We start from the raw sequence: 12,194 nt of genomic DNA, 5'->3' as shown, positions 1-12,194 counted from the left end.
GGTGTGGTGGGAGGATGGATGAATTGGACTTGCGAGTGTAGGCAGGTCGTACGTCAGATCGCCGAGCTGACGAGAAGGGATTTCAGAAGCAGTCGCAAACTTGGGGACGGCTGGCCCTGGCTCATCTACTCCGGAGAGGAAGGAGCTAGCTACGCTTGCCGTTTCAGTTGACACACTTTGCCTGCAGCTGCGACCCGCTTCAGTTCAACGCCGCTAAGGGTCCGATACTGCATGCAAGCGTGACGCTCGTCACAAACAAGGAGCAGGAGGCGTCCTACAAGAAATCTGCTAGACTTCCACCTGTCCCAAGTTTTTTTGCAGGGTCGAGGTTGGTACAGTTGCATCTCGTTTCCTAGCCTTCCAAATTGTCAATTCATTTCTGGTGAGCCGAAGGCTTGTCCGACCGTCTCTCCTCGTGCCGTTCTGCAAGGCCAACCGCAGACGGGGAAAGAGTTCCTGGGTGTTCTGAAGAATTCTGGATCAGTACTTTGCGACACCAGCAAGAGTGCGGTCCGGAACTGGGACACGTACAGGCTGCGTGATGGTCACCTGCGGTTCTGACGGAACCCTACTTCATTCGGAAGGTCTCGCTTGTGACTAGTCGAATCTGTTGCCTCTCCGTCAAGTGGTTTTCGATTTTTTGCACTTTTCTTGTCCACATGTAGCTCCTATCGGTCTCCACTTTACATCCTTTGTACGGTTGCTTTTTCGTCGCATTTTTTCGGGGGCTGGACGTGCAAAGATGCCGGAGGCGGAGGGAAGTATTCGGAAGGGCGGAATAGCGGAGACGGAGTAGTAGCGCAGAATTTTTTTCCGTTCGCGGTCATGGCAGAGGTTCGTACCGCAGTAGCCGGAGCCCTGGAAGCGGACTTAATCGCAGACCTGGAGGCGGACGATGATGAAGTCCGGAGCGACTTCCGAGACTTCAGACTCTCTGATACACAAAACCCGGTCAGGCCGACGTGGAGGCAGGAAGTCCCGTTCCGTGATCACACGGCTCCGGCTCAGCTCATCTGGCCGCAGGATTTGCTGTTCAGTTCATTTGAAACACGAAAGGAGGACTCACTAGACAGTGGAGGAGCAAGGCCTGTCACTCCCAAAGGAGACTCTCTCTTCCTCTTGTCTCAACCAGATCGCAGCCAACTCAAGGCGCTTCTTGCTTGTGCTGGTAACGCCGCCTTGTTGACCGGTCTCCTAGAATATCGACCGGGTTCCCAGCAGGATGAGTCCGCTGCCACTGGTGACGTAGGAAACGGAAGGAAAACTTCCTCTTACGGACCTGATATACCTTGTCCCAGAGGGCGGGAAACGGCTGGGGCAGGTGAAAGGAACACTTCTGATGAATCCGCAAATGTCGGCAATCGATTAGACGAGCCGTTTCTGCTTCCCCTGCTTCTTCGCTTTCTCGGGGTTCCGATGTACGGCCATCTTTGCTGCGTCAGCAGGAGTCTGAAGGAGGCGTGTGAGGGTCGGTACTCCCGTATCAATCATGCGCCGCGTCGGGGACGGAGAGGGGAGATCATCTCCGGCGCGGCATCGGATAAACGGGGATCTGCCATTGAGGGCTTAAACCACCAGGCAAGTGGGAAAGGTGGAGGTTTGACAAACTACTGGGAACTTGCTCCCCGACTGTCTCCCGTTGATGAAGCATTTACTCCTGAAAACGGGGAATTTTGGTTATCTTTTCTGCGTCGTCGTTTTGCGGGTGCATTCAGCGAAGAACTGGAGCTTCTGGAGGCTTCTCGGCTTCGTGCTCAAGGCGATAAAAGCGTGTTGGAATCGGGTGCAGCCCGGGAAGCCCGTCAGCTACTCCGGACCGCGGAAGCCGCGAGGCAGGAAGCTCGCCGGGTGTCCCTGCAGGTGGAGCTGAGGCGTCAGAAATTAGAGAGGGAAGAGAGAATTGCAGAGCATGATTTTAGAGAACGACAGGCAGAGGCCCGAACGGATGGTAACCTGGAGGAACCCGCAGCTCCGCTTGAGGCCGTGCCCCGGCATTCCAAAACCAAGCTTTACCGGGGAGGTTTGCTGCCCGAGAGAGAACAAACGCGGCTGGAGATGTGCGCGCGAAGCTGTTTTTCCAGGGGTGAGCCGAAGTGGGGAAGTCAAGGAGCTTTTGACAGCGGAAGTCGGCTTACGGAGAAGAGCGGTGAGATGTATCACGGTGGAACACGTGACGAACGGGGGCAAGACCGCGAATCTGTAGCCGATCTCGCACGGGGTAACCGACGTCAGAATGTCCGGACAGAAAAGAAAGGTATGAGGCATAGAGTGTGTCGAAGCGACAGTGATTCTGGAGCTGATGTCTTTTCAGACCCGACATGCGTCCGTGTTCTCAACGCCAATGGGGAGAGTTCGACCACCGACCGAATAAAGAGACAGCGTATTGGTGATGAGTTTTACCACCTGGTTTCTAAAGACACCCATATGGACACGGTGCCTCCGGCAACGACAGGATTCATGGAGCCATTTTGTGACATCCGGGGATGCAGGGAGAGAGCTGCAGCCATTTCGAGAACCACAGAGAAACCCCTGGCCGTGGATATCGTGCCCGTTTGCGACGACGAATCTGTCGGCTCTGCGGCGCATAAGGTAGCCGAGGTTTCGACTTCTTCCGTTGGGGAGCCCAGACACCCATTGACTCTAAGTTGTATAGAACGGGGTGCCGAGCTCCCACCTGAGAGAGGGAGACAGGGGGGGAGAGACAGGTTCGATAGAGAGCATAGGGGGGATGGTGGGTTGACTGACGCGTCCGTGGAGGACGCAGGTGGCAACAGAGAGAATCAAGCTCGGGACGCCAGCCGCCACATTCTGCAGACAAAGAGGGAAAGCTTGGGAGGCGATTTCGGTGTTTCGGTGTCCGGTGTTGTCTCGAACAGAAGGAACGTCGTTGGGGGCGTCCTTAGAGAGAAGAAAGAATCGACATTTCCTGCTCTCGGGGTAGCGCAGAGAAACGATAGCTGTAGTCGCTGTTCAGGGCAAACCCAGGATGCAGAGGAGGGTGAGAGTCTGTTGGAGTCGGAACAATCCACACGTTTGGTTGAAGAAGAAGGCGGCAGGAGCAGTCCCGAATGCGCGTTTAGTTGCTCAGGCACAGAATCCAGTCCCACGGCTGAAGAAGACGTCTTGTGTGGGGAAGCTGACAGAGAAAGGAGAGAGTCAGATACGTCTCTTTCCCTGTGGAGTCAGCTACTTAAAGAAGAAGAGGAGCTACGAAGAAGGGATGCGGCACCTCCTTCGGCTTTCATTGCGCTATGGAGAGAAGGACCTAGAAGGCGCTCTTCTGCAGAGGGACTTCTGGGGGCAGGGACTGACGACGTGGATGCGTTACTTCGGTGCACATCGGCACATCTCAGCTGTGTCATTCTCGTGACGTCCTCCAAGATAATGGAAAGGTGGTACGTGCTGCATGTTAGTGCGGGTGGTCTTTATAGACGTCCGTGTTTGTGCGCTAGTATGTGATTTATTCTTGCCTTCTCTCGTTTTCTCTTCGTCTGTCGGAAGCTGGAAGATGACACCTTTAGCTGTCAGCGCCTGAATCTATTGCCTTTTTAGATACGCATGTATGCTATTGCGTATTCAGAACTAGGTCGTTGTGGGCAGAGCATGCCGGACAAGAGCCACACTCTGAAGGGAACAAGGATCTATGTACGGAAAGTATTACTCCCCGTACATACCATCATCTGGTTTCTTCAGCGAGCTGCGCTTCACCCGTCTCCCAGGCACTTTAGTCTGACTGCCTGCATATGCTGCATAGCTGTCCACACGCAAGTAGCAATCAGTCGACAGTTCATGACCTGTGTGTTTCTATGCCTTCGAGTTCAGTTTCACTGTCACCCTCCCTTTTTGTACCTTCTTCTTCTGTGGTATTGCAGGAGGTGAAAAACTTTCGTTCACAGTGTGCTCAGACATACATGATGCCGGCAAAGACTTACGTGTTTTTTTTAGGCGTGAGCTGGGCCTCTCGGCCGGATGGCGCTGGTTCCAGCGTAAGGTACTTCGCCGGATGACACGGGCGCAGCTTAAAAGGTAGGAAGCAGTTAGTGTGTACGGCTTGGCTAGGTGGTAAGGGACCCCTGCCCCTGTATGTAATTGACGGTAGCAGCCACTCACATCAGTGCAGTCTTTTCATCGTAGAACTGTGGAAAAAAGCGACACCGTAGATGTGTTTCCAACTCAGCTTGTAACCATTGAAGCATTGGTTAATGCTGCGAGCTGGGTGGTAGTAACACTTCTTGGTTTTTCTAAGCTTCTCCACGCGTCTTCGTCGGCAGTGTCTACCAATCTGACTCAGTGAAAATAAGGGTGAAAGCTGTCTGTCTCTTGTCGCGCGTCGTACCATGAATGAAGCGCACAGACTACCCTTGGTTTTTCCTCGGTACACTCTCTTCTCGCAGTTCTGTTTGTTTTCCGTTTCTTTCATCTTCGTTCTCCTTCCAGGTGGGCAGTGAAGGGCGATGCTGGAACGACGGCGTCGGCGACGCGAAGGAAGAATGTATTTGGTCCGAGGGAAGCGGAGACGATGACAGATGCCGAAGCGTCTACAGCGGATTTGATTGAGCTTCCGGAGGAACTCGCCCAGAGTAGTAGGCAAATATTTTGTGTGCGGAGTGTAACGATGAATTTGTTATGTTAGACAGCAGCGGTGTCACTCTGCCTTCGCTTCTGATGGCTCGACTGCTTTACATGGTGTTACTTCTCTCTCATTGTACGCGTCCTTTTAAACAGTTCAAGCCATTCCCTGAGACAGTAGAGTGACACGACCCTGGGCCCGTTGTATCGGATCGCTTTCCTGTGGAGCGTCTCTTTGTTAATGTTCTTTATAAGAGCGTGCCGGGTAGAGATCAGCTGACCAATGTAGAGAAAGATCAGCGAGTGGTTAACCTCATTGTAAGCCGGAAGGGCGCCTTCTTCAGAGCAGCAAATCAATGAGGACTGTTTCGAAGGAAGAGTAGGCTTCTCTTTTCAGCCGGGACATGATCCGGATGCCGCTCTTAAGGTGTCTAAACTTCCTGCCTGTCTTTCAAATATTGTTCCGCGATCCACACCTGCCTCACGAACTTCGGTGCGACGATCTAAGAGTCATCGAACTCAGCCGAGCAGTCAAAGCGCTGTGCTCTGCCGGTGTATCTCTATCGCTGATTTCCATTGTGTGAACGCATGTGTGTGCAGGTGATCACATTGCCTGGAAGATGACGACAGCGAACTGGGAATTGTTGTACGAATCTGTCCAAGCCGAGATGGGCTACCGTGCTAGATTGTACTCAGAGAAGCTCCTTCGTCTTCATGAGGTGAGTTCCGAGGACAATTTTTCTTGGTTTGAAAGTACGACTGATTCACAAGACCTGCGTTTAGACGTCGCTACATGTGTTACGTTTCAGGTAATCGTCTGGGTCGTCTAGCAAGAGGAGAAGGCGTTTTACAGGGACAGCCAGTGACGTCTCGTTTGACTTGCGTGGATTGTGTGGCATTTTTGGTTTTTTCTCTCAGCTGTTCTATTGTAGAATGAGCTGACGTAGAGAACTAGCAAAGTGGAGGGGCTTGTTCTCACGTGAAGGTTCAAATCTGCTCCTCGTTTACACTTCTCAACTTCGTTCTCGTGCCATCTGCCATCAAGGATAAGGTGGCCCGTCTGACGACTCGCGGTGTGGTGTCATTGTGGCTGTGTGCAGCATCTTGTCGAGCAAGTCGCCGAGCTCATTGAGGACCGTCTTGATCTAGAACAACACCTCCTATGCCTTCCTTGTTTCTCTGGTGACAGCGGGCGGCCGAATTCAGGTGGATTCACAGGGTATGAAGATCTGGACCCCCTTCCGAAAGATTCAGAGCCATCTGGACATCAGATGAAGCTACCGGTTCCACGTTGGAAGAGATGCATACCGCTCCTGCGAAAAGCCACGACAGGAGCTTTTTCGGTATGGAGCGGAGTTGTAGTGTCCTTTTCATTCCTAGCTTACTCTGTATCGTGGTTGTTCCCGGTTTGAAGACCCCAAGGGGTTGATCTTTCCCGAGGGGTTTCTTCTCTACCATCTCGTTTGTTTTGAACGTTGAGTAGGGGTATTTTCATTGAGTAGGTGTGTGTATTAAGATGTCAGTGAAAATGTCACGGCGTCTTGTTGGACATGGAGTGTGAAACGAATGAATACTCATGAACACTGCGCGTACGGGACACTGATGAAGACAGCGTAGTGCACTGCGGTGTCCTAGCTTAATAATTCGAGCTGCTAGAGCCTTTTTCTTGGAAGTAGTATTTCAGCATGTGTGCCTCAGTGGCCGGCAGTCACGCCTATGAGCGTCTGCGTTGCGAAGCGTGACGGGAGGAAACAGGGAGGGCTCTCGCAGGTCAGTGAGCAGCGGAGTTGGAATCAAACTGGCACACATCGAGCTCTGAAGCTGTTTTTTTTCGGCGGCATTGGCGGATGGTTCTGCAGCTTATTCGGGGTTTGAATGAGGTGTGGGACGAGTACGAGGAGTGGGCAGAAATGGTGTGCCATGTGCTGGACTGCTTGGACTTCCGGATCACACAAGAAAGAGAAGCTTGTGATCAAAAATGGCCTCACACTCCAAATCTGGGCGACGTCGCGAAATTGCAGTTCAGGTAAATCTATAGACTGTGTGCTGGCACTCGAGCAAGTGAGCAGCTATGGCCGGGGGAAAGACCCCGGGCATAGGATCCTGACAGCTGCGTTATGTCGCGGTGTGTGAAGAAGAGCAGTTGCCTATCCTGTGAGCTCAAGTTACCGAATCTGGGCTGACTTCCCTTTGTCTTCCAGGACCTTCTGCATCTTCGACTCGCGACTTATGCCGTGCATCTGCGTCAGCGTCTACGCCTTGATACACGAGCTAGAAGAGCAGTTAGGTCGCTCTTCGGTGGATCCGTCCGGCCCTGAGACAATCAGGAGTCCACAGGCTACTGCTAATTCTACTGGAGAGCCAGCTGTTCAGCGTGATACCCAACAGACTGCAAAAACTGCAACAGGGGCAGCTTCCTCACAGAGGAAGTATCTCTCGAGGGCGCGCAGCGCCAGGTAAGCGGAAGTCAGCTCTTCTGCGCTGGTATAGGGATTGTTTACTAGAAAACTGCATTGCCCTCCCGTTGATGTGCTTCTTGCTCTTCAGCGCTATGGAACTCTTTGAGGCCCTGATGCAGAGATTCGAAGAGCTAGATGTCGCTGATGACGGCCTAATGTCTCGCGTAACTCGACAAGAATTTCGAATGTATTTTATGACCCCGATAAAGGAGACTTTCCACCATTTGTCGTATGCGTCCTGGAACGTCTCTTGATGTGGGTGTTAAGCGTCTGCTTATCGGCTGGGTTACAGCAGCGCTGCTTATCTGAGTGGATTTGGGCCGCCGCTGGTGCTGGCAGATGATGGGTAACGCCGGTGATCAGCCACAGCACTGGCAACGGTGGAACAGAGGGGCGGGTACAGTTCATTGCGTGATAGACAGGTACAAGCGGTTTCAGAGGACTTGAGCAAAAGTCCGCTACTTGCACGAACCATGAACCCGGAGTCCAAGAACGACGTTTTGCAGAGAACACTAGACATCGGCACAAGCTGAGACGTTTCCAGAGAGGACAAACTGGCCTGATAGGCGAGAAGAAATCACTTCTGCAGCAGTTCAGGTACACGAACTACGACAGACACCTGACCTCGAATGAACATAGAAGAGGAAGGGAAAGTAGATGACACGAAATTTGTTGTAGAAAACAGAATCTAGTTCAAAGGGAGTGCGCGGACCTCAACGAAATCTCACCCAGCCGAAGTGCTTGTTTTGTCGTCTGTACCGCGGAGATGCTTCAGTCCCGTCACTGTTATTATGCTGCTTTGCTAGAAGGCTGTACTTCACTCAGGATGGCCTCCACTCATCTACGCTTTTGGCGACAGTGTCGACGTTGCTGCTCAGATCGTCAAAAGTGTTGCTTTGTAGTTCCACCACTTTATCTTCCCCAAAAGCGTCGATAGCCTCATCCAGAAGAACCCGGAAGATTTCACACTCTACGTTCTCCTTGACTTTTGCCTCGTTGTAATGCCTTTTCTCCAGCCGATCATACAGAACAGCCGTGTCCGCCCGAAGGACGTACACGAAATCGAACCACTCTTCAGGCATGAAGTCACACGAGTGGAAGTCCACTACTTTATTGCCGTCAGACACAATGTCTTCCAGCCTGTTTACCACCAAATCTTCGTCAAAAATACTGCAATTTTTCTCGTCGTCCCACTCCGAGTAGAGCTGTTCATCCTTAATGAGTTGCCCCACATTGACATGCTCCATGCCCGTTTGCTGGGCGAGCTGCCGACAGAATGTCGTTTTTCCCACCCCAGGAGTGCCCGTCACGAGAATGTTGGGGCGGCTCCGCATGGTTATAAATTATCCCAGCGGTGGAACCAGAAGAGACCAGTCATTTTCCCTGAAAAAGAGCTAACAATTCATTCCAGAGTCAAAAGAGGCGGGAATTTAGCAGACTGCATGCCATGTGACGGCGTAGTCACCTAAACTAGAGGGACGGACCGGACACAAGCACCAACACGAGGGCCAGGCATGTGTACGTACAGCTGGAAGCTCCAAGCGTCCTGACAACTGGGCGCACTACAGTTCTTTTTTGGATGCCAGGCTAACGGTTCGAGCTTGCTCCTGTCTTCCCGGTTTTGAGAGTAACATGGCGCGAGTGCTGGTTCTATTCTTTGTGCTGGCTGCCATACCAGCGGCCAGTTCCCTGAACGTGGACAATGACGACATCTACAATAACATAGTCCCGGACTTTCGTGGAATGTCCGAAGACGAAGCTTATATAGCCCAGGAGCTCTGGCGAACAGCTCAGGAGACGGAAAAATCGCGTAAAGTACTACTCCTCACTCCCTTGTTCCTTCGCCGTCCTTCCGTCACAAACCGTGTCGCAGGAATTTGCAACATCTTTTGCCGAGTCTCAGAAGATCTTTGAGGAGGTGCTTAAGGGGCCTCATCGGGAATCAGGAAGTCGCTTTGCCCAGGTCCAGGAGGCATCAGAGGCTAGGGCAACTACGCCTGTCAGCGACCAAGATATGAGGCATGGTGACTGAGCCCCCTAACGCAGCGTGCTTTGTCCGAGTGTGCACCACTTTTGCAGCCGCGGCACTTACATCACGCAGCCGCTAAGGAAAAATCAGATGAAGTTTCGAATCTTTGTAAGGCTAACATGTAGGCGATGAGTAGCATGGCAGCACTACGGCCTCTGAACAACAGGATGGGGAGACCGAGAGCGAAGTGCTAGAGGAGGCGAAGACGGCAGCCCAACGGAGCGCTGCTGCGAAGCTGGCAGATACGATTTCAGTAGGCCGACGAAGCAGCGTTCACAGGAACTTCGATGACGGTCCCGCCAACACAGGACGAGATAACAGAAATGGGTCGCCAGTCAGTCGAGGAACAAAGTAAGTTCAAGGAAGTACGGCAGGTTCCAGCCGGGGTGTGACTCAGTTGAATGCAGAGGACAGAGCAATCATGAACGAGCTTTCGGCCGTTACCGTGGGCACTCAATTGCTTCCCTGGGCTAGGCACAAGCAAAACAAACTCGTTTCAGCACACACTCCAGTCCCGGCAGTTTGTTGGCAAGGAAATATTCAAGCCGCCAACCAACGAATTTGGGATCGAGGAGATCGTGGCTCCCATTCCCAAGGGAGCGGCTGGAAAGGCGGGATGTACCCCGCGCGTCAGATTCCGGCAAACGAAAAATGGTGAGCGACACCGATTCATCACACGGCGACAAACACGGTAGTGGCGTTGCACTTCAGGACCCCTGGAGGATACTGACCGCACACCCGACAACGGGGAGAAAGGCGTAGGAACCGATACATCAAAAGAGAACGCTGAAATGTCGGCAACAGGTAGGTCTCTTCCCAGTCGCGAGGCAATCACACAGACGATCAACTGGGCCGACCGCCAGACCAAAAGGTCTTCGAGGTGATTAGCCCGTCAGTGAAGACTGCTCAGTCCGTCCCGGTGGCCTTCGCTCGTAGCACTGTGGCCGTTCCCAACGGGTACTACGGGCCCTCAAAGGTCACATTCTAGTCAAAATACTGTAGGCTATTCCGATGAGGTGCTTCGTGCGTTTCCTCCTGTGCTAAAGTCCAGCTCCTTGCAAAGAGCTGCCGCATGCCCGGCTGTCGGTCTTGCCTGAAAACTCTCAGCAGACGAGTGACTCATCCCTGTACTAAACTGGCTGCTCGGCGCGTTCAAGGGCGTTGTTTAGTCCGTGGACCGCGAAGAAAGGTGGACAACGTAAATGCAAAGGGCTGGTGTCGCTCAAATCACTACCACAGTCGGCAGTTTCTGGTTCTGTGAGAAACAGCGTACAGGGTACACCGCCACACCTCCGTCTAGCAAATCGTGGTGATCTGAGTGTCCAGCCCAGTGCATGAGTCAAGAGAAGGCAGCGCCTGAGTGCTTCTCTCGGATGGGGAGACAGCACAGAACACTCATCAAAGTCGACCGCCGCTACGTCGCTGTCGGGTGGCCCGCCTGTCAGGAAATATACACAATAGGTTCGTTGCAGCCGAATCCAATCTGAGAGTCTTGAGAACGGTGACCGCCCGGTGACAGTGGAACATCTCGTGCAGGGATGCATCAGTACGGCATCCGATCCGTCTCTACCCACGTAGTCCTGCTTATGCGATAGTGCTCCCTGATTCGGCATCCCTGATTCAACCTGGCCTGCACCCCAGAGTGTGCGGCTCGGCAAAAGTGCAACGCTGACAGGAGTCGGTCCTGACAAAATGGTTGTCTCCTCAGGCCTGGTCAACATTGCGACACTACTGGGACATGAGGATGCGAGTGCTTCCCGTCCAGCAAAAAAGCCGGAGAGTTTTGACCGCAGCCGCCAAGCTTGATAAGTTTTGGTTGCCAGAGACAGCAAGCCAGTTGTATACATGAGAAAACAACACAGTCTTGGGTCGTCCGTTCACTCCACCTCCTTGTACACAGCCTTCTTCTTGGCTGACACAATAGGGATCGCTCCTGGCTTGGAATGCTTTCTTTTGTTGTCCTCCTGAAGACAACAGACCCACTCCAGAGTATATAACACGGTCTCGCTGCACCGCCGACCCTCGTCTCTCCCGAGGTAGTTCCATCTGGTGTACACCAACAAGGGACCGATACAGTCCATCAGCACACCCCAGTAGATTCCTTCAGAAGCACTTACCCTGCGCTTCCGTGCGTCTTCCATGATGCGCTTCTTCTCCTGCGTCTTCTTGATGAGCTTCGGAACGTGGTGATGGCTGCTCAGCGAACACACACGAAACACCGCCACGCACATCGCATCCAATACAGCGTCTGCGACTGCTGTATCAAAGCCTGTACGCCGGGGATATCGCACGAAGCGTAGACTCCCCTCGGGTATTGCGAGCGCTGCTATACCTGAATCAGACCGGGCGGCACGTCTACCAGACCCCTTGCTTACAGTGTTTGCTGTCATGTACCCGTGGAGCAATATATCAGTCGGGGTCTCCTATCGTCCCGGCCACTCAGACATCAAAACGGCTATGTCTAATGTTAATGACATGAGGCTCTCTCGCCGGCGAAAAGACTAAAATCACCTTGGAGATTATCAGGAAACAAACTAACTACAAATATGTATATGAGTGTGTACACGTGTGTCCATTCCGTACAGTTGGGAGACCTCCATGATCACTTCAGAAAAAAGCTTTACTACTGCAGCCTCCCTATTTATTGCATTCAGACGTGAAAACATTTTCATCTTTGGACAGACTCACCGTGCGATGCGTTTGATTTCCTTCAAATGTGCAAATTTCTCCGTTAAAGCTTTCCTGTAGGCAATAGCTTGCCTCTCCCTGTACGTCCTCGGACCTAGTTGAGCTGAAGCGTCAGTCTTCCATACGCGGACGCACATATCAGCAGAGCCGGAGATAACAAAACGAGAGTCTGCTGCATATCTACAACAGAGAACGCTGTAAACAAGAAAAAGAAACAGGCAGATAAGAAGAAAAGAAGGATATCTGTATAGATACCCTAGAAGAAGACAAGTAAAGAAGGACATACGTACTAAAGGAGACTAGAGAGGAAGGACCTCTGAAGGCTTTGCTAAGGAAAGGAGACAGCAGCACAAGGTACACATGGAAACTCACCATCCCCTCAACAGGAGCTCACGGTATGACCACCCAGACCGAGAGAAGACTATAGAAGCCTATCTATCTATCTATCT

General features: G+C 52.4%; 4 protein-coding genes across 4 annotated transcripts in view; 2 read left to right on the top strand and 2 right to left on the bottom strand.

Annotated features, from left to right (window-relative positions):
- The first annotated feature begins 287 nt into the window (after window positions 1-287).
- Window positions 288-7,378, top strand: CSUI_006613 (uncharacterized protein). The gene is made up of 9 exons (XM_068066767.1): window positions 288-1,578; window positions 1,716-3,395; window positions 3,946-4,026; window positions 4,438-4,583; window positions 5,170-5,288; window positions 5,670-5,912; window positions 6,429-6,595; window positions 6,771-7,025; window positions 7,117-7,378. Exons 2-9 carry the CDS (start codon window positions 2,056-2,058, stop codon window positions 7,280-7,282), a joined length of 2,517 nt encoding a protein of 838 aa, XP_067921251.1. The 5' UTR covers window positions 288-1,578; window positions 1,716-2,055; the 3' UTR covers window positions 7,283-7,378.
- A 42-nt stretch (window positions 7,379-7,420) lies between these two features.
- Window positions 7,421-8,478, bottom strand: CSUI_006612. Its single transcript, XM_068066766.1, has one exon. It carries the CDS (start codon window positions 8,360-8,362, stop codon window positions 7,850-7,852), a length of 513 nt encoding a protein of 170 aa, XP_067921250.1. The 5' UTR covers window positions 8,363-8,478; the 3' UTR covers window positions 7,421-7,849.
- A 51-nt stretch (window positions 8,479-8,529) lies between these two features.
- On the top strand, window positions 8,530-10,167 carry CSUI_006611 (uncharacterized protein). Its single transcript, XM_068066765.1, has one exon. It carries the CDS (start codon window positions 8,661-8,663, stop codon window positions 8,940-8,942), a length of 282 nt encoding a protein of 93 aa, XP_067921249.1. The 5' UTR covers window positions 8,530-8,660; the 3' UTR covers window positions 8,943-10,167.
- A 635-nt stretch (window positions 10,168-10,802) lies between these two features.
- CSUI_006610 (sof1 family domain-containing protein) overlaps window positions 10,803-12,194 on the bottom strand; it is a 3,994-nt gene continuing 2,602 nt past the window's right edge. The window contains exons 4-6 of the mRNA XM_068066764.1: window positions 11,746-11,940; window positions 11,175-11,250; window positions 10,803-11,021 (exon numbers count right to left, since the gene is read on the bottom strand). Coding sequence (XP_067921248.1) covers window positions 10,935-11,021; window positions 11,175-11,250; window positions 11,746-11,940 — 358 coding nt within the window. The 3' untranslated portion in view covers window positions 10,803-10,934. The remainder of the gene's footprint in view (window positions 11,022-11,174; window positions 11,251-11,745; window positions 11,941-12,194) is intronic.

Source organism: Cystoisospora suis, assembly GCF_002600585.1.
Source record: "Cystoisospora suis strain Wien I chromosome Unknown contig_3370, whole genome shotgun sequence".
Taxonomy (NCBI): Eukaryota; Apicomplexa; class Conoidasida; order Eucoccidiorida; family Sarcocystidae; genus Cystoisospora; species Cystoisospora suis.
This window is presented reverse-complemented; position numbering and strand designations above follow the sequence as displayed.